Source organism: Ambystoma mexicanum, chromosome 5q (genome assembly GCF_040938575.1).
Source record: "Ambystoma mexicanum isolate Mex_15411 chromosome 5q, UKY_AmexF1_1, whole genome shotgun sequence".
Classification (NCBI taxonomy): Eukaryota; Metazoa; Chordata; class Amphibia; order Caudata; family Ambystomatidae; genus Ambystoma; species Ambystoma mexicanum.
In genome coordinates, this window is record NC_090933.1 from 382,541,862 (window position 1) to 382,562,949 (window position 21,088).

General features: G+C 52.2%; 1 protein-coding gene across 2 annotated transcripts; it reads right to left on the bottom strand.

Annotated features, from left to right (window-relative positions):
- Positions 1-3,055: 3,055 nt before the first annotated feature.
- Positions 3,056-20,189, bottom strand: ADCYAP1 (adenylate cyclase activating polypeptide 1). Of its 2 annotated transcripts, XM_069620862.1 has the most exons (5): positions 19,317-20,189; positions 18,905-19,012; positions 15,365-15,499; positions 12,562-12,657; positions 3,056-3,394 (listed from the first exon to the last, which is right to left on the bottom strand). In XM_069620862.1, exons 2-5 carry the CDS (start codon positions 19,009-19,011, stop codon positions 3,208-3,210), a joined length of 525 nt encoding a protein of 174 aa, XP_069476963.1. In that variant the 5' UTR covers position 19,012; positions 19,317-20,189; the 3' UTR covers positions 3,056-3,207. The 2 variants fall into 2 exon arrangements, with proteins under 2 accessions (XP_069476963.1, XP_069476964.1); XM_069620863.1 differs by lacking the exon at positions 12,562-12,657 and having other exon boundaries at positions 19,317-19,525.
- Between the last annotated feature and the right edge of the window lie 899 nt (positions 20,190-21,088).

Below are 21,088 nucleotides of genomic sequence, written 5' to 3' on the forward strand. Positions count from 1 at the left end.
ATGGCGTTTTAGTAATTAGTAGTTGTAGTAGGTTGTGTATGCTGGCACTTGCTACTGTGTGTTCGAATCGGTGTATTTTTCCTTCAGAGCTTTGAATCGAGTATTGCCGGAAACGGACCCTTGAAGCAGTTTGCGTGGTATGCACGTTCCCCATGAGAAGCTGGATGTATTCCTCCCAAACATTAGACGAAATTGCATTGTTTACAAAAATTTATTCATACAAACTTTACACACTTTTTCATAACAGTTGTCAGCGTCCTAGTGATAGATATGCCACGCGCCGTTTAAATGATGCATCAAATTCAATTGCACACAGAACACGTTCTTTAATGCTGACAATGTACGGTGAGGGTCGGCTAAAGTTTCGTAAGGCTGTCGGCGTTTCTGGAAAGCACACACACACACACACACACACACGGCTCTAGTCTAGGTGGACACGACAATGTTTGCAGCTAGCCAATGAGCGTGGAGGTTAGGCGGGTCACAGGAGACACAGAAAGAGGCACGGGGAGGTGTGGAATGGAACCCTAGAGCACGTCATCGCACCACAATGGAAACACGCACAGCAGCAACAACAACTGCCCGGGCAGGACTACAGAACAACGACTCGAGACTAAACACAAATGCAAGCTGATGTGTTGCAGCATTGTAGGGCCACTAAAATAGCCATCTGTCATTCGTGGCGATTTAAAAGGCGAGGGGAGGAAGGCACGAGAGCTGCCCACTGCATCCTGCGTCACATTGCCTGAGGAGAATGCAAAATGAAAGTAAGAGTGATGTCATACACAGAGCTCTGGCACTGGTGGAAGGCTGCCTAGGTGCGCTTACTACGCTTTGCAAGGAGGGGCGCCTGGCGCCACGTGGGACCGCACACCCCATCCCGCCGAGGCGGGGATGCACAGCTCCACTCCTCCCTCTGCTCAGGGGAGGAAAGACATGTTAGCTGGACAGGCTGTCAGGGGCCTTTTCAGAGCATTTTTTAATTTTTTTTTTTGTTTTTAATGCGACGGCACTATAGGCTTCTAGAACATGCTTAGTAAATGGATATAAAACAAAACGGGCGCAAACACGCATACATGAGCACACACGTGCGCACACATAAACGCATACATACCTATATACACATTACGTGTTTCTGAAGCTATACATATGTGTGTGTGTTTGTCTAGACACACAAAATGCGTGTGTCACACATGCACGCACACACACATATAGATATGTGCATACACAAATGTGCATTTAAAACGTGTATGCGTGTTTTTGCGTGCATCTGTGTGCATACACACACGCACACCTGCACAAACCCACAATATACGCATATGTCAACATGCACATATTTATATAAACATATATGTGTTCATGACTTTAATATACGCATGCACACTCACACGTGTGTGTGTGTGTGTGTATGTATACATAGAGAAACAGAGAGCGAGAGTGATAGAAAAACATTTGTAAATAATGTGTATATGGCCCACTGTGGACATTGCCAGTACGAAAGATAGGAGTCTCCCTACTCATGTCCGTGACTGAATTTTATTTATTTTAATAATATCGTTTGCACCATAGACTAAGGTACGACTCAAACATATTGAAATAGTATTGTCTGTGTATAGTAGTGAAGGAAAATCCAACATGCTAAATGACAAACGGTTGTAGTATGGAATATATATATATCTATCTATATTTTTTTGTTTTACTTTGCAATAAGCCATAATGTAGAAAAATACATTTTGTCTTTTACTTACAACTCAATGAACAAAGAACAAAAGCTGTATTGTCGTAGTGCATACTCATTTCGTGGAATATAGCTACACCAGGGTCTGTCCTGGACTCGTACAACAAGAACTTGCAAGAAACGAAACAGAAGGAGCAGTGGGAGAGCGCTTTAGTACAGTTTGGAGAAAAATAAAAGGTTCAGAAAAGCTGAAATCAGTGCAGAACACAGCGAGAGGGAGAAAGAGAGAGAGAGAGGGAGGGAGAGAGGGAGGGAGAGGGGGGTGCACATGAGGGGAAACAACGAAAGGAAGGGACTGGAACCAAAGGGCTGGGGGGGGGGGAGGTGCACCTTGGCGTGCTCACAGAATGAGAAGCATGAACAGCACTGGAGAGTAACACATTGTACTTTGCATCAGTGTTCCAATACCGAGCTGCCGAGGCCAATTAGGGGAGGCAGGGAGGCTAATGTGGTCTGTTTTTTTTGGTTTCCCTCCTCTTCCCAGGCCATGTGAGGGGCCCTCCCGAGCACGCGCATTGGAGGGGTGGCGGGTTGTTTGTGCGCGTGCGTGTGGACGGTGGGTGAGACGGATCTCTCTGGTTGGGGGAGGGGGCGCTCCTAAATATCACCGTGGCCACTGCGTGTTATCAATATTACCTACACTCCCCAGTCCCACTGTCGATACTACTGCCAGGACTCCCTTGAAAGCTTTGCAACAGCTAGGCCACGCCCCTGGCCTGTATGGGCGGAGACTTGGCCATCCCACCATTGGAGTTATAGGGGCAGATTCCCGGGTCAGTGGGTGTCAGAGGAGACCCGAGTTCACACACAGGTAGGAGTTGGAACCCATGAAAGACGGGGGGCCATTGAGTTTCCATGCAAGGTTCGGAGAGCGCCCCTGCGGGTAGGCTTGTGTGCGAGGAGGAGCCTGTGCTGAGACTGGGTGGGGCGGGTCGGGAAGCTCCTGGAGCATTTCTCCCAAACTAGCATCATAAAACCCCCGGGTCGAAGGTCGAAGGGCCTCTCTGTCTATGTCCGGAAGCAAATGGTCAGTGCCATTGTTTACAACCCTGTCGTGGACAAAAAAAAAATACGAACTAACCCCTTAATCTGAGTTACAAAAATAGGCGTCATATCCAAAGAACAATGATTGTGTTTTTTCTATTTATTTTATATAAAACATAAACAGCTCAGGCGAATTACTGGTTCTTGTGCACACTCTATATGAACTGTTCTCTATTATATATATAATATATATATTTATATATAACTCAATGATTGGTCCACAAAGTAGCTCTGTGCGTTCTCTAGTGCTTTTGTACAAAAAGAAAAACAATATTATTATCAAAATATTCATTTAATGGCTTTACTTCATACATAAATACATGTTTCGAGAGAATAACACAGGAGCGATGATTGTTCGGTCGGTTGGGGGATGACTTTGCTCTTTCGGGGCTGTATACACAAGGTGGCCGGGGGCTCGCTCATTGCTACAGGTACGCTACGCGCCGTCCTTTGTTTTTAACTCTCTGTTTATACCTTTTGCCCAGGACGGCCGCCAGGTATTTCTTGACGGCCATTTGCTTCCGGTAACGGCTGTAGCTGTCGGTGAAGATGCCGTCGGAGTGTCGCTTGGACAGCGGGTCCGAGTCCTGCTCCAGGCTGCTGCTGGGCGCCCTGCGGGGGGGAGGGGGGGGAGAAATGGAGGGCGGATTATAACATATATACATATTCAGGGTTCTGGCGCTGCAGCCTCGCCCCCCGATGCGCACCCCCGGTTTTGCTAATAGTTGTACGCTGCATCCACCGAAATCACTTCTACGCCCCCCACTCTTCCTGCCCCAGCCGTCCTGCCGCCTTCCTTTTTGTCTCGCGCCCCCCCCCCCCAATTTCTCTCACACATTCTTCTTCCTGGCGCGCACCACCTGCTCCCTGCGACCGCGCCACAGCCTCACACACTCTGGAAATGGCCAGGTCTTCCAAGGAGGCTGTCTTACAGGTGCCACCCCCACTCCTATCACCACAACCAAATCGCCGAAACATAGCCAACTTTTCCCAACACCCAGACGTGTGCGGGTGCATCTGGTCACCGTCGAGCACTCCCAGCCGCCCTAGCGCTATATAAGGGGTAGATGCGAACATTAGCACTCCCAGCCGCCCTACCGCCATAGAAGGGGCATATGTGAGCATGAGCACTGCCAGCCGCCCTACCGCCACAGAAGGCGTAGATGCGAGCATTAGCACCCCCAGCCGCCCTACCGCCATAGAAGGGGTAGATGCGAGCATTAGCACTCCCAGCCGCCCTACCGCCATAGAAGGGGCAGATGCGAGCATTAGCACTCCCAGCCGCCCTAGCGCTATAGAAGGGGTAGATGCGAACATTAGCACTCCCAGCCGCCCTACCGCCATAGAAGGGGCATATGTGAGCATGAGCACTGCCAGCCGCCCTACCGCCATAGAAGGGGTAGATGCGAGCATTAGCACTCCCAGCCGCCCTACCGCCATAGAAGGGGCAGATGCGAGCATTAGCACTCCCAGCCGCCCTAGCGCTATATAAGGGGTAGATGCGAACATTAGCACTCCCAGCCGCCCTACCGCCATAGAAGGGGCAGATGCGAGCATTAGCACTGCCAGCCGCCATAGAAGGGGTAGGTGGCTGGATCTGAATCGGAATGAACCCGCCCAGATCTCACCCGTCTGAAAGCACCACAAGCCTACAGCAATCAGTGCAGTAAAAAAAACCACAATATGACTACTGCACTTGCTTGTAAAGTGCCCCCGGCCACTTGGGCCTGGTTTGTGCCTTTGAATGTCCCACAACATATGACCACAATCATCAAATATTCCCATAAAACACCTGTTCACCATCCAAACTACAGTTCAATGCCAACCCCCAATGTGCAGTCTAAACCTGCAGTAGTGTGAACACTACTATAGCGCCCTACGGGGCTAATTACGATGGTACTCTGCAAAGTACTGCAATAAAATAATACCAACTAGAGTACACTCGCAGATTCAGCAGTAAAAAAGGCGCTACTACACGCCCCAGTGCAAAGCGCCTTGAAGCACAGAGTTGTATGTCTGATGAACGCAGAACTAGTGCTCGAATTTTGTAAGCTCCAATTCTTTTGATCACATTTGTTATTGCAAAATGCAGGGGCGACCCCCGCAACCTCCCCAACGAACACACACCCCAGCCCCACCATCATTTCCTGACCCCACCTCACCATCTATAAATTATGGGGGGTAACAACGTTCGAGCAAATAAAATGAGAGCATGTTCTGCTCGAGAGTCAGACCTACTACCCAGCAAGCAGTGCAACTGCGAACAGTACAAGCAACTGCAGCAGAATACCCAGCTCCCAATCAGGAGCCATATTACTCACTAGAGTGCAGTGTGAGAGAGTGCAGTGCAATATCAAACCCTACATGTGCGGTGTGTCTGTCCATTGTCGTGCAGTAACCAGCACTACACTACGCTGCGCTATAAATGTCGAAAGCAGAAGAGCAGAAACTACACTTCAAAATAAAGCAATACTGGGCACATAGGCCCCTTGTGTGTATCAATGACAAATAGTTCAACAATACAGTGCAGTGTTCACTATAGTTCACAAGAATACAAAAGCGGGCACTACAGTAACATGCAAACTAATCTAGTGCAGTAGGACACCACCATTCTATTATAATGCAATAGGGAACACAGTAAAACGCATGTCGATAAAGGGCAATGTGAACCGAAACAGCACAGTGTCACCCACTGCAGCAGAATGTCAAGCACTGTATGATATTGACTACAACACCACGTGACTAACCGTGCCAGCAGAATTGCAAGCAGAGTATGATATTGACTACAACACCACATGGCTAGCCATGCCAGCAGAATTTCGAGCACAGTATGAAATTGGCTACAACACCACATGGCTAACCATTCCAGCAGAATGTCAAGCACAGTGTGATCTTGACTACAACACCACATGGCTAACCATTCCAGCAGAATGTCAAGCACAGTGTGATATTGACTACAACACCACATGGCTAACCATTCCAGCAGAATGTCAAGCACAGTATGATATTGACTACAACACCACATGGCTAACCATTCCAGCAGAATGTCAAGCACAGTATGATATTGACTACAACACCACATGGCTAACCATTCCAGCAGAACGTCAAGCACAGTATGATTTTGACTACAACACAACATGACTAACCATTCCAGCAGAACGCCAAGCACAGTATGATATTGACTACACCACCACACGACTAACCAATCCAAGCACAGTATGATATTGACTACAACACCACATGACGAACCATTCCAGCAGAATGTCAAGCACAGTATGATATTGACTACAACACCACATGACTAACCATTCCAGCAGAATGTCAAGCACAGTATGATATTGACTACAACACCACATGACTAACCATTCCAGCAGAATGTCAAGCACAGTATGATATTGACTACAACACCACATGACTAACCATTCCAGCAGAATGTCAAGCACAGTATGATATTGACTACACCACCACACGACTAACCAATCCAGCAGAATGCCACACACTTAGATACAATGCGAACCATCACGCTACAGCATCAAGCTGCCCACTATGCAGCAATGCCAGCAAGCCCTGGAGGGCACTGCAGCGCCTTGTGAATCCCAACAGTGCCAATTCTGTTAACAGTTTCAGCAAAGCTTTCACTACGTCGGTCCAATTACAGCCACACGAGCGCAGTCAGAAACATGACAGCCCACTACCAACCCCTACGGTGTATTACCATCAAGACTGATCTAATCACATCTAAAAACCCAAGTGAAATAAAACTATCCAAAGTCACCAAGCCCCAGTGCAGCAATTAGAAACCAGGCTGGAGCAGTCACTGACATGCCCTGAGCATCACACACCCGGAACCCATTTATTTATTTATTTATCTATTACATTTATGTAGCGCGCCTAACTCTCAGGCATCTGGGCGATTCAAAGGCTCTCTGACATCTACCAGCACAGTCCACTATAGAGAGGAATTCCAATCATGCATTCTACATATGTACCAGCAAGTCCATACAGGAAGTAGACTCTCTCCGAACAGGCCCTGCTCCACGGCACACGGCAGGGGCCTCCAACATTCGGCTCTCCAGATGGATTGGACTTCAATTTCCATCATCCCGAGCCAACATGGTCAACAGTGAGGGGTCATGGGGTCATAGTCCAACATACCCAGAGAGCTAAATATCTCAGGCGCGGGGCCCAGAGTAGAGATCATCTGCCTTTGAACCCTGTTGCCGCATGTTGTGAGACGCCAGCAACTACACAACATAATAACACACTCCTCCCCTGGGATGACTCCGTAGCTGCAGCCCTTTAGGGCAAGTCTACACTCTGAAGTGGATTCCACCATAAAACTAGGGGGACCAGACGTCCCCGTTTTGCCGGGACTGCCTGGAATTGGGTGCTCTGTCCCCTCTTGTCAAGATTCCATTGGAAAGGGCAGCGGTCCCCATTTTTGGTAGTAGGTCTTCCGGGAATGCCCAATCTCACATCGAAAAAATACTGCCTTTTACGAATTAAGATAGTGGTAGTTTGTGATAATTTAATGATAATATGTGTTTATTGCACCAGTAACACTTTAACCTCCTTCTCCTCCAACCACTACTGAAGTGTAGTGCCCTGACAGCCACTTTCAAGAGTTAGTCCTACTTTTATGTCATTTGCCCTGTCCCCGTTTCTTACTTTTTAAATCTGGTCACCCTTCATAAGCCCCAACTGGAAAGGGTCAAGTCTGGTTCTGACACAGCCCCTCCCCCACTGCGCTAGAGCAGAGCCATCGGCCACGACCAATGCCAAGCACCGCCAGTGTAACCCCACCATCGACCACTGGGGCGCTAACTCTACACCCATGACCTTTCACACCCTACACCTTGAACCTGGCCACCCTCTGGCACTTTACAGCTGCCCGACTCCTCCCGGCGTCATGAACGCCCTGTGCCTGCACTCCAGCACAGCTCGTCTCGAGCACAATGACGGCCGCTCGCGCCACTCGGGGAGGCGGGGGTCACGTGCTAGCTGGCGGCCTCTAGAGGCGCACTTCACAATTAACGCTTCCCTCGTCCACGTGTGTGCTTAGGTTTCAGTGCGGGGGTGGGGGCGGTCAGGGAGTCCCGTCGCTGCTGGGTGATACGTCTATGGTTTGATTTTGGCAAAATTACATATTGTTTGTGGCCGCCGTTTTATCGCGCGCGCGTGTCTTTCCATCACTAGTCCTTGTACACCTTTATCCTCTACTTTCCCTCTCATGCATCCCTCTACCCACGGCCGTGCAACACGCGCGCGTGTCTCTCCGTCACTAGTCCTTGTACACCTTTATCCTCCACTTTCCCTCTCATGCACCCCTCTACCCACTGCCGTGCAACACGCGCGCGTGTCTCTCCGTCACTAGTCCTTGTACACCTTTACCCTCCACTTTCCCTCTCATGCATCCCTCTACCCACGGCCGTGCAACACGCGCGCGTGTCTTTCCGTCACTAGTCCTTGTACACCTTTACCCTCCACTTTCCCTCTCATGCATCCCTCTACCCACGGCCGTGCAACACGCGCGCGTGTCTCTCCGTCACTAGTCCTTGTACACCTTTACCCTCCACTTTCCCTCTCATGCATCCCTCTACCCACGGCCGTGCAACACGCGCGCGTGTCTCTCCGTCACTAGTCCTTGTACACCTTTACCCTCCACTTTCCCTCTCATGCATCCCTCTACCCACGGCCGTGCAACACGCGCGCGTGTCTCTCCGTCACTAGTCCTTGTACACCTTTACCCTCCACTTTCCCTCTCATGCATCCCTCTACCCACGGCCGTGCAACACGCGCGCGTGTCTTTCCGTCACTAGTCCTTGTACACCTTTACCCTCCACTTTCCCTCTCATGCATCCCTCTACCCACGGCCGTGCAACACGCGCGCGTGTCTCTCCGTCACTAGTCCTTGTACACCTTTACCCTCCACTTTCCCTCTCATGCATCCCTCTACCCACGGCCGTGCAACACGCGCGCGTGTCTCTCCGTCACTAGTCATTGTACACCTTTATCCTCCACTTTCCCTCTCATGCATCCCTCTACCCACGGCCGTGCAACACGCGCGCGTGTCTTTCCGTCACTAGTCCTTGTACACCTTTAGCCTCCACTTTCCCTCTCATGCATCCCTCTACCCACGGCCGTGCAACACGCGCGCGTGTCTCTCCGTCACTAGTCATCCTCCACTTTCCCTCTCATGCATCCCTCTACCCACGGCCGTGCAACACGCGCGCGTGTCTTTCCGTCACTAGTCCTTGTACACCTTTATCCTCCACTTTCCCTCTCATGCATCCCTCTACCCACGGCCGTGCAACACGCGCGCGTGTCTTTCCGTCACTAGTCCTTGTACACCTTTAGCCTCCACTTTCCCTCTCATGCATCCCTCTACCCACGGCCGTGCAACACGCGCGCGTGTCTCTCCGTCACTAGTCCTTGTACACCTTTAGCCTCCACTTTCCCTCTCATGCATCCCTCTACCCACGGCCGTGCAACACGCGCGCGTGTCTCTCCGTCACTAGTCCTTGTACACCTTTAGCCTCCACTTTCCCTCTCATGCATCCCTCTACCCACGGCCGTGCAACACGCGCGCGTGTCTTTCCGTCACTAGTCCTTGTACACCTTTACCCTCCACTTTCCCTCTCATGCATCCCTCTACCCACGGCCGTGCAACACGCGCGCGTGTCTCTCCGTCACTAGTCCTTGTACACCTTTATCCTCCACTTTCCCTCTCATGCATCCCTCTACCCACGGCCGTGCAACACGCGCGCGTGTCTCTCCGTCACTAGTCCTTGTACACCTTTACCCTCCACTTTCCCTCTCATGCATCCCTCTACCCACGGCCGTGCAACACGCGCGCGTGTCTCTCCGTCACTAGTCCTTGTACACCTTTAGCCTCCACTTTCCCTCTCATGCATCCCTCTACCCACGGCCGTGCAACACGCGCGCGTGTCTCTCCGTCACTAGTCCTTGTACACCTTTACCCTCCACTTTCCCTCTCATGCATCCCTCTACCCACGGCCGTGCAACACGCGCGCGTGTCTCTCCGTCACTAGTCCTTGTACACCTTTACCCTCCACTTTCCCTCTCATGCATCCCTCTACCCACGGCCGTGCAACACGCGCGTGTGTCTCTCCGTCACTAGTCCTTGTACACCTTTAGCCTCCACTTTCCCTCTCATGCATCCCTCTACCCACGGCCGTGCAACACGCGCGCGTGTCTCTCCGTCACTAGTCCTTGTACACCTTTAGCCTCCACTTTCCCTCTCATGCATCCCTCTACCCACGGCCGTGCAACACGCGCGCGTGTCTTTCCGTCACTAGTCCTTGTACACCTTTAGCCTCCACTTTCCCTCTCATGCATCCCTCTACCCACGGCCGTGCAACACGCGCGCGTGTCTCTCCGTCACTAGTCCTTGTACACCTTTAGCCTCCACTTTCCCTCTCATGCATCCCTCTACCCACGGCCGTGCAACACGCGCGCGTGTCTCTCCGTCACTAGTCCTTGTACACCTTTACCCTCCACTTTCCCTCTCATGCATCCCTCTACCCACGGCCGTGCAACACGCGCGCGTGTCTTTCCGTCACTAGTCCTTGTACACCTTTAGCCTCCACTTTCCCTCTCATGCATCCCTCTACCCACGGCCGTGCAACACGCGCGCGTGTCTCTCCGTCACAAGTCCTTGTACACCTTTAGCCTCCACTTTCCCTCTCATGCATCCCTCTACCCACGGCCGTGCAACACGCGCGCGTGTCTCTCCGTCACTAGTCCTTGTACACCTTTAGCCTCCACTTTCCCTCTCATGCATCCCTCTACCCACGGCCGTGCAACACGCGCGCGTGTCTCTCCGTCACTAGTCCTTGTACACCTTTACCCTCCACTTTCCCTCTCATGCATCCCTCTACCCAAGGCCGTGCAACACGCGCGCGTGTCTCTCCGTCACTAGTCCTTGTACACCTTTACCCTCCACTTTCCCTCTCATGCATCCCTCTACCCACGGCCGTGCAACACGCGCGCGTGTCTCTCCGTCACTAGTCCTTGTACACCTTTAGCCTCCACTTTCCCTCTCATGCATCCCTCTACCCACGGCCGTGCAACACGCGCGCGTGTCTCTCCGTCACTAGTCCTTGTACACCTTTAGCCTCCACTTTCCCTCTCATGCATCCCTCTACCCACGGCCGTGCAACACGCGCGCGTGTCTTTCCGTCACTAGTCCTTGTACACCTTTACCCTCCACTTTCCCTCTCATGCATCCCTCTACCCACGGCCGTGCAACACGCGCGCGTGTCTCTCCGTCACTAGTCCTTGTACACCTTTAGCCTCCACTTTCCCTCTCATGCATCCCTCTACCCACGGCCGTGCAACACGCGCGCGTGTCTTTCCATCACTAGTCATCCTCCACTTTCCCTCTCATGCATCCCTCTACCCACGGCCGTGCAACACGCGCGCGTGTCTCTCCGTCACTAGTCCTTGTACACCTTTAGCCTCCACTTTCCCTCTCATGCATCCCTCTACCCACGGCCGTGCAACACGCGCGCGTGTCTTTCCGTCACTAGTCCTTGTACACCTTTAGCCTCCACTTTCCCTCTCATGCATCCCTCTACCCACGGCCGTGCAACACGCGCGCGTGTCTCTCCGTCACTAGTCCTTGTACACCTTTACCCTCCACTTTCCCTCTCATGCATCCCTCTACCCACGGCCGTGCAACACGCGCGCGTGTCTCTCCGTCACTAGTCCTTGTACACCTTTAGCCTCCACTTTCCCTCTCATGCATCCCTCTACCCACGGCCGTGCAACACGCGCGCGTGTCTCTCCGTCACTAGTCCTTGTACACCTTTAGCCTCCACTTTCCCTCTCATGCATCCCTCTACCCACGGCCGTGCAACACGCGCGCGTGTCTTTCCGTCACTAGTCCTTGTACACCTTTATCCTCCACGTTCCCTCTCATGCATCCCTCTACCCACGGCCGTGCAACACGCGCGCGTGTCTGTGCGTGTATCTATCAGTGCTGTAGTGTATCCGCCCCTCCCCCCGCCATGCTAGTGCGATGCGGGCGCATCCATTTGGCGCGCCCGTGTGCCTGGCAGTCGACGGTGGTAGGTGCCTTTCTTTGAACCTGTCCCTCAGATTTTACACTATCCACAGCTGCGTTAACCCAGGGAAGTTGCCCATCTTTTTAGGGGCGAAACGAACGCCTACAATTTCCCAGAACACACTTTCTATAAAACCAAGAAACGGAATCCTGCTAAGACTTTGGAGAAAGAAAGAAAAATAGACCAAAGATGAAACAACCCCCCCCCCGCCCCACACACTAGACTGTGAAGTCGGAATCCGATTGAATGAATCGACAGTCGCCGTGACAACAATACATTCAATCTATGAATTATTCATCCCGAAAACCTGATCTCTTTTCCCAAGGGTTTTATCAAAATTCTACCGCCTGGAAGAACCTCCTCATGACGCTATACCCATCATTCCCCTATTCCCAGCCAAGTGTCTAGAGCATGACCTTGGCGTGCACCCATGGAAAAATCGAATATATGTATATATATGTGTGTGTGATTTTCTTTCATTGTAGCAGTGTAAACTGCGCGCTACAATGATTGTAAACGTATCACAGCGCAGAGGGAAATAACGCTGCGCCTGTTTCCCTATTCTATAGATCAGTCCGCATTGAAATGCCGACGCCCTCGGTAGAGGGGGCGTCGGCGCCACGTGCTGGCGGGTGCGCGTGATGGCTCGTGCTGGACGCATGCGGCTGAGGTCAGGAGGTGAGCTCTTACCCTACGCGTTTGGCCATCAGCGAATGCAGGTAGTTCCTGGCCGATATCTGTCCCAGCACCTTCCTGTATGCCTTGTTAAAGAGCTCGTCCGCGTGTCTAGTGGGAAGAACAGATAATATGGGGGGGGGGGGACACAGAGAAAGGTTAGCCGACTGGTCCTGAGCAGGGCTGCAGCGTGGGAGGGGGCACATATACGAGGATGGGGGGTATGGGGGGGCTGTATGCTCTGAGAGTTGGCGAACACCGCTACACTGCTAACTTCTATCACACACCCTGCCCCAGTATGCCTCGGCTTTCCCATGTTCTCTTTGATGCACCGTGGCACACTGCTCTACACATGCCATGTCATGCCCGGGTTGCTCGAAGCATCCAGAGCTGCCCCAGGAGCCCAGCCCCACATATTAGCGTGTACTGTGAGCTCGGCTGCTGTACGATACCCCTGGGAGTTCTGGCGCACGCCGCTGTACTTAAATCCTACCCCCAGTGTCTATATAGCGCCGTGTCTGTTGACTATCAAAGCGATGCGCTCTGATTCACGCCTGCTCTGTGCCATGCCACCGGCTGCCCGCTCTCCGTCTGCTCGTGACTGCTTCCCGGCGCCCATATGACTATCGCTGTCACTTGCTGAATGCGTCCAACTCCTTCCATCTGCCGGAATAGTCCTCCCTGCCACCCGAAAACACGTGGCCCCGCGCCAGCGCATGCCTGGCCTCGGCTGCTAGTCAAGCGACTGCCACCGGTCCCCACCAGGATGCTGTTATGTGCCTGTAGCGTTCCCTGCCAAGCCTGCACGGCCGTCTAACCTACCTAGCTAGCCATCCATCAATCAATGAACCTATCTCTATCTATCTACCTATCTAGCCATCCATTCATCAATGAACCCATCTCTATCTACCTATCTAGCCAGCCATCAATCAATTAACCTATCTCTATATACCTATCTAGCCAGCCATCAATCAACAAACCTATCTCTATATACCTATCTAGCCAGCCATCAATCAACAAACCTATCTCTATCTACCTATCTAGCCAGCCATCAATCAATGAACCTATCTCTATCTCTACCTATCTAGCCATCCATCAATCAATGAACCTATCTCTATCTATCTACCTATCTAGCCATCCATTCATCAATGAACCTATCTCTATCGACTATCTAGCCATCCATCAATCAATGAACCTATCTCTATCTATCTACCTATCTAGCCAGCCATCAATCAATGAACCTATCTCTATCTCTACCTATCTAGCCATCCATCAATCAATGAACCCATCTCTATCTACCTATCTAGCCAGCCATCAATCAATTAACCTATCTCTATATACCTATCTAGCCAGCCATCAATCAACAAACCTATCTCTATCTACCTATCTAGCCATCCATCAATCAATGAACCTATCTCTATCTAGCCCTCTACTTATCTGTCTATCCATCCAGCAATGCACTTATATCATTGTATCTATCTCTATCTATCTAGCCCTCTAACTATCCATAATCAATGTGCCTATCTATATCTAGCCCTCTACCTTTCTGTCTATCTGTCCATCTATCAATGTACCTATATCAATGAGCCTATCTATATCTAGCGCTCTACCTATCTATCCATCATCTATCAATGTACCTATATCTATCAAGCCATTTACCTCTCTATCCATCCATCAATATATCTATATTTGTATTTATTTATTTTATTGAGCATATGTTAGGCGCCTATACAATAGAAATGTGTTTCAAAGCACCACAAGGCAGTCAGTAAATATACAGTCGTAGTCCTTCTGGGCCTTATGGCACTCAGGCGTTCAGTGCAGTGAGGAGAAGTGATGGAGATAAGGATGGAAGGGGGCCAGACAATTGGGCAAGTGCTGGTGAAGGGCCCAGGAGGGAAGTGCTGAGGGGAGCCAAGGAGTAGAACCTCAGGCTAAGTGCTGGTGCAGGTGACTCCCAAGGATGGGATGCAGAGCCGCCAAGCAGGGGCCCGCAAAGGCACTGCAGTGGGGGAGGGGGGTGCTGGTATTGACTGGGAAGAAGGGCCTAGACTCCTGTGAGATGCATGAAGATCAGGCCACTGGTCGCAGCGGCAGTGGGGTGATTAGCAGGGAAGGGAAAGAGGCAGAGAAAAGCAGAGTTTTGACCAGTTTCCGGAAACTTAAGGAGCTCCGGCTCAAGTCTGATATCTATGTAACCATCTATCTATCCATCTATCAAGGTACCTATATCTATCTATCTACCTACCTGTCTATCCATCCATCAGTGTATATATATATCTACCTACCTATCCATACATCCGTGTATCTATCTCTGTCTTTCTAGCCATTTACCTATCTATCTGCCTATATTGATCTACCTCTCTATCCATCTGCCTACAAATCTAGCCACACACCTATATATCTATTGACCAACCTTTATCCATCTATCGATCTATACATATATCTACATCTATCGATCCATCTACCTAAATAAATATTCCTATCTATCTTTGTCTATCAATCTATCCGTCAATGCAGCCACATCTATCCATCTATTTACACGTACATATGTATACACCTATCCCTCATTCTTCCTTCCATCGCTCCGCCTTACGACCCGCATCTTTCTGCCCCCTGCCCATCTCTGTGCATCTACCTCTCTGCCTGTTTTTTCTGTCTACCTCTCGCTATCGCTCTCCATCCATATCCGCACCCTCAGGCAAATGTCCACGCACAAAGACACGAGCACACATGTTGCACCGATCCCCAGCCTGGCATGTCGGAAACAGCGCCAGCCCCCGCCCCCTCCCCAGCGGGCAGAGCCAGGGCGCGTCACCTCTTCTCGGGCGGGTAGTACAGGGTGTACACGTCGTCCAGCATGGAGGCCGGGCTGCCCATCCCCAGGGGCTCGTTGTCGAAGGCGAAGTCTGGGAGCGAGTTGCCGTCCTCGTCGTACACTTCATCTTCAAACCTGTGGGGGGAGGGGGTGCAGAAGGAGAGGGGTAAATGGACAGCGTGCGCCTCCGGGCGAGTCATAAACGTACAGTCTGCCCCCTTGGGCGGCCTCCCCTTTTTTTAATATGAACATGATAGGCCTGCTCGGCGCGGAGTGGCTGAGGATTGATGGGAAGAGCCCCCAAGAGACCCCCTCGTGCAGCTGAAGGGAGGCGTGAGAGAAATAATGAGCGCAGCCCATCTGTGCGCTGCCCTGGGGCTGGGCCAGCAGCAGCAGCCCAGCCTGGCAGCAGCGCACACGCAGGCCACCCGCTTACCAGCAACTACAGAAAGGGCTCCCCCCAAGCGGGGGAAGGCGGGAGGGGGTGGCGAAACAAAGCCACTCAACAGCATTAACACTGCCCGGAGCGGGGTCAAAGGGGGACTTCCCTGCCTGCCCCGCCAGTAGGGGTCCCGAGGGGTCCTTGTGATCAGGGAGCAGGTTCCCCAGCAGGTAGGCAGGCAGTGGGGGGGAGGGGGCGCTTTCATGCGGGATTTACAGCCTGCTTGGCCGCGAGCGCCGTGCCCCGCCCACTCCCAGCCAGGATTCCCCTCCAACCGCCCCCCCCCCCGCCCCCAGTCTCCCTCGGTGCCGGCCTGGGCTTGGCTCCTAGTAGGATGTAGGTCACAGAGTGCTATTTTCGTCGGCTTAGCTCTACAGGCCGGTTAATAATAGATGATCCCAAAGTGTTTCTTCTTTCTTGCTAATTCTGGAGCTCGCTCGATGCAGGCTGTGCCCCCATCCTCCCCAAGAGCGGGCCTGCGGTTGCCTCAGGTGCGGGAACCCCGGCTGTGTGCAAGGCTCAGCTCGTGGAAGTCAGCCGCCCCTTCCCTGGCCCCTGGCCATCCTCTCCCTGGGCGGGCCCGGGTCGAGTCAGAGCCCCGGGGACTGTGCTAGGGACGGTGCTAGGTAAACCAGAGAATGTGTACATACGCTTCACACACACACCCTCCCCCCTCCCGCAGAACAATAACAATACACATGTCCACGTATAGGAGCGGTGGGTGGAGGGATGCATGGCTATGTTGAATGCACATACCTGTAGAACACTACACAATAACTAAACATATCGCTGTGTAGCAGAATGCAAGGCTGGGTGCATGCAAAGGCGGGCGGCGATGGACGAATGCTAGTGTGGGCGAATGGAGGAAACCGCGTCACGTGACTGACAGATTGAGTGATAGGCGATGACATGATAGGAATACAGACTCTCAGAAGAAAAATAGAGGCACGCATGACTTACAGGAGCACGTGTTAGTATCCAACAGACAGAGAGGCAACAGACACAGTGGCATTGACAGACGTGGAGAGCGAGAGGGGTGGGGATAGGCACATAGAGATAGATCGAAGAAATCATAGATAGACAGGTACTTAGATAGCTAGGTGAGTATATAGAAAGGTACATATGTGAATACATAAAACGTAGACAAAGACAGATATGTTGGTAAACGGATAGACGGCTACGCGGGCAGATGGGTAGACAGGTGGGTGGATAGATAGATTGATAGAGTGACAAACAGACCGACAAACAGATATGAAGATAGATAGATAGATAGATAGATAGATAGATAGATAGATAGATAGATAGATAGATAGATAGATAGATAGATAGATAGATATGTGGGTGGGTAGGTAGAAAGATGGATGAATAGATAGACAGAAACAAAAGATAGAAAGATAGCTAGATAGATACATAGATACATAGGTAGATATGTAGGTAGATAAATAGACAGGGGAGAGAGAGACAGTGGGAGAGAGAGAGAGAGAGAGAGAGAGAGAGAGAGAGAGAGAGAGAGGTGCATAGCTGGATATGCTGCTAGATGGATAGACTGATGGATGGGACACGTGCTTCCGTGTTAGACGATGTGAGTTGTGAATTCCCGCCCTTCGTGTAATAAACTGTAGGCGATTTGGCTCATCAGAATGTTTCTAAGTAACACGTTTCTGTCGAGATAACATTTCAGGACCACGAATGCATCGTACTGAGTATCACGATGGAAAGACGTATGGAAGAAAGTCTCTGTGCTATTAAGGGCAATAGGAAGGCAGGCAGTGGCCAGCCTTTCCACACCTTGGCCCAGTCTGACGGGTACCGCCAGGGAAGGGGCCCGACCTCCGTGGAAGCTGCCAGTGCCCACGCAGAGGCATTCTTGGAAGCCCTCGACGGCTGCGGCTCAGCAGGAGGCCCCGGGGCCGGGCGGGAAACGGGGAGGGGCCTCCTTTGTTTTATGTGTTCGGGTTCGGTGTCATGTCTCCCCTCCCCCTGCGCCTTCCGGGCCTATGACGCCTTTCTCTGGCTCCCCGCGGCTCCCCTGCCTCGCACCCCGCAGCCCCTTCCTCGCCCAGGGCAGGGGGGAGCCCCCGGCGTGCTGCTTTCCACTCACACACGTGGGGCAAATCGCAGAGCACTCATTTAACGCTTCCCTTTGAAAAATGTAGGTTGATAAAAACCGGGGAACCGTCTAAACTGAGACGGCATTGAACACACGGTGCGCCCCCATCTTTGCGACACGCCCTCGGTAAACCGCCTGCTCCGCGGTTCCTTCCCGGTGGGCCTTGCTCGGCGGCTGCTCGCACTGAGTGCCTGGGAGTTGAGGTCCGCGCTGCGGTCAAGGGAGGCGGGCAGCCAACCTGTACGAAGCCAACCACGGGACCACGGCTGGTGGCACACGCCCAAGTGCACTGCGTGCACTCTAAGAAGCAGGGGGCCAGTGGCTCGCATATTCCTCGCCGTGAGGCGAAGCCGCGGGGGGTGGCAGAAGGGCCAGCTTCTCACGTACACGCGTCAAGGCGGGCGGCCTTTCTCGCAGGGTCAATGCGCTGACTATAGGGGGATGGAAGGCGCTCCTCTCAGAGTTCCGGCGACGTCTGCCGCGTGCTCCACGATTTTAACATCGTGCACAAACCCGTTTTCAATGGCCTTTTTAGAAACTTCTACCCGAATGTTTTAAGAGTCCTCTCTCCCAGCAGAGGAGGGGACCCTCGGCACCCTGTGTCCTGCGTGCAGTGCCGGCCCTGACTAGTAGTAACAGCGGTCGCACCAGGGACTCCCTCGCCTGGGACCGGCCCTTTCTCCCCTCTACTGCCTCGGCGTGCGGCTGATCTCTGTCAATCCGCCCCCACCCCCTCCCCCACTGCCCGGCCACCTTCATAACACAGACACGCGCAGTCTAATGCTTCGTACGTGGCTGCTTCAGCCGTGTACTATTTCTTTTGCACCTACCGTGTTCCCCCCCTGTGGACATGTTGGCACGCCATTGCCCTGCTCTCACAATGACCAACATGGAAGCGTTCACACAAAGTCGCCTTTACAAACAAGGCATTGGATGCATAGAAAGGACAGACGCTAGACAAAGGCAGACGTGTGTCGGTTGCACCTACCTAAAGGCCGGGTACTTGAGAGCCGCCGGTGAGCAGTAGACACTGGAGTGCATAATTATTCCATAACCGACCAGCAGGGCGAGCAGTGCTCGGCAGCACATGGCCATTCTGAGGGCGAGAGAAAGGGACAAGAGAAGCCGTCACTTTTTCATATTACTTACTGTGCCTTGCGGTCTCCAGTCACCTCCTGGAACCTGAAAAAAAAGAGGCACCAGCCAGCCCGGAGCACGGAACAGTGCTTCTAGGTGGAGCGCAGGCGAAGTGGGACCGCGCCCGGCGCCTGAGGGTGGCTCTACGTCCTCTCGCCCACCACGAGCAGGGCAGGAGCGGCCACCAAAGTAACTCATTCTTCTAACACTGGTAAAAAAATAAAAATCCAATGCCAGGAGAGGCGCGTGTTCCGGGTCCTTACCATCAAACTCTCCGCCTAGCGCACCAGGAGATGCGGGCAGCCGCAGCAGCTTCAAGGCTGGAGAAGAGCCAAATCTTCCGAAGGCTTCCCCAGGTAGCGGCAGCAGGCAGCGGGCGGACCAGACACTAGACGGGCAGGAGAGGCAGGTGCACGGGCTTCTGCTGAAACGTTGCCGGGTAGTTTCTAAGACCAGGTGGATCGGAGAATGTAGCGAGGCTGGGGTGAAAAATGGAAGATGCAGGACCGGATCAGAGGACTGGAGGAGTGTGTGTGGTGGGGGGCGGGGTGGGGGGTGGGGGTGCAGGGAAGAATTGATACAGATAGGGAGGGGAGTCCAGGAAAAAGAAGACAAAAAAGCGGGAATAAATGAGGATGTAAGGGGAAAACAGGAAGAAGAAAGAAAGAAAGAAAGTACGAACGAAAGAAAGAAGGAAAGAAAGAAAGAAAGAAAGAAAGAAAGAAAGAAAGAAAGAAAGAAAGAAAGAAAGAAAGAAAGAAAGAAAGAAAGAAAGAACGAAAAAGAGGAGAGTTAGAGAGAGAAAGGCAGGGAAGGCAGAGGCAGGAGGGTGACGGTGCCCGGTGCAGCCTGTTGTGATGAGCCTGGGCTGAGATGCTGGCGGTGAGATGAGATCTTCTCCTCCTCCTCCAGCAGAAGACGCAGTCCCTCTCCTTGCTCTCCGGAGGCAGCTCCCTCTCTTCGATGCTCGTTTCTTCTACTTCTCCTCCTGCTGCTGCTCTCTCTCTCTCTCTCCCCTTGACCAACCCCTCAGAAAGCTGGATATATATATGCAATTAGCCCCCTAAAAAGGTCTCGCCGGCACTGCCTCCTTAGTGAGAGCGCGCTTTGTAAATACGTGTCTTCCCGTTACCTTTAAATACGATTTATTGTTTGTGCTACTGTTGCGCTCGGTTTTTTATTCATGAATCAAACGGCTTCCCTCTCTCTCTCTCCCTCTCCCCAGCGTATAAGTCACGCAATGATCCGGTATCAGGACCGACGTCATCGCCCCAATTCCTCCAGGAGAAGAATAACAATTCTCCTCTTCCTCCCCGGATAATCTGAAGAGAGTCATAAGTTTCCTTCCAAAGGCAATGACTTACACATTCCCAACCCCTCTCCCGCCCCGTCTCTCAGAGACACTCTTTCTCTCAATCTCTGCCTGTCTTTTGCGCTGATCGTAGTCTCTCTCATCCCTTCTTTGCTGTGTTTCTCTCCCACCCACACCCTCATTCCCGTCTCTCTCTTCGCCATCCCCCACCCTCACTCATTTTTCCTGCGGGTTTGTGATTCTGGATGTGATTTCAGCCCTCTCCCCTCGGCTGATTAGGTTTCACGGTCTTAATTGCGATGACACACGAAAATGCGAACTTTTAGAGCAGAGCGGAGGCCATCCGTAATGGGGCTTTTCAGACAGGGGCGTATGTCAATGGATCAAACAGTATTATAGACAATCAACGCAGTTTGGGTCTATTTTTATACATAATATGTTTTTAAGGTATGTTGATGAATTAAGGGTAACCGGCGAGTTGTGTCTGGCAGAGCATGGACCTCGGTAAGTGGAGGGATGAGGGCCTGTGCTGGGCCGTCCGCAGGCAGGGCAGCGTTGTCTGCCGGGAGCTGTCCAGAGCCTGGTGCTGAAGTGGATGACTATGGACAGTAAGGCTGAGACGGGCTGCGCTGGGGCGCACATAGGCCGAGCGCCTCTGTCTGCAGGGAGCTGTCCAGAGCCTGGTGCTGAAACACGACCCGCCTTACTCTGTGTGCTAGAGGG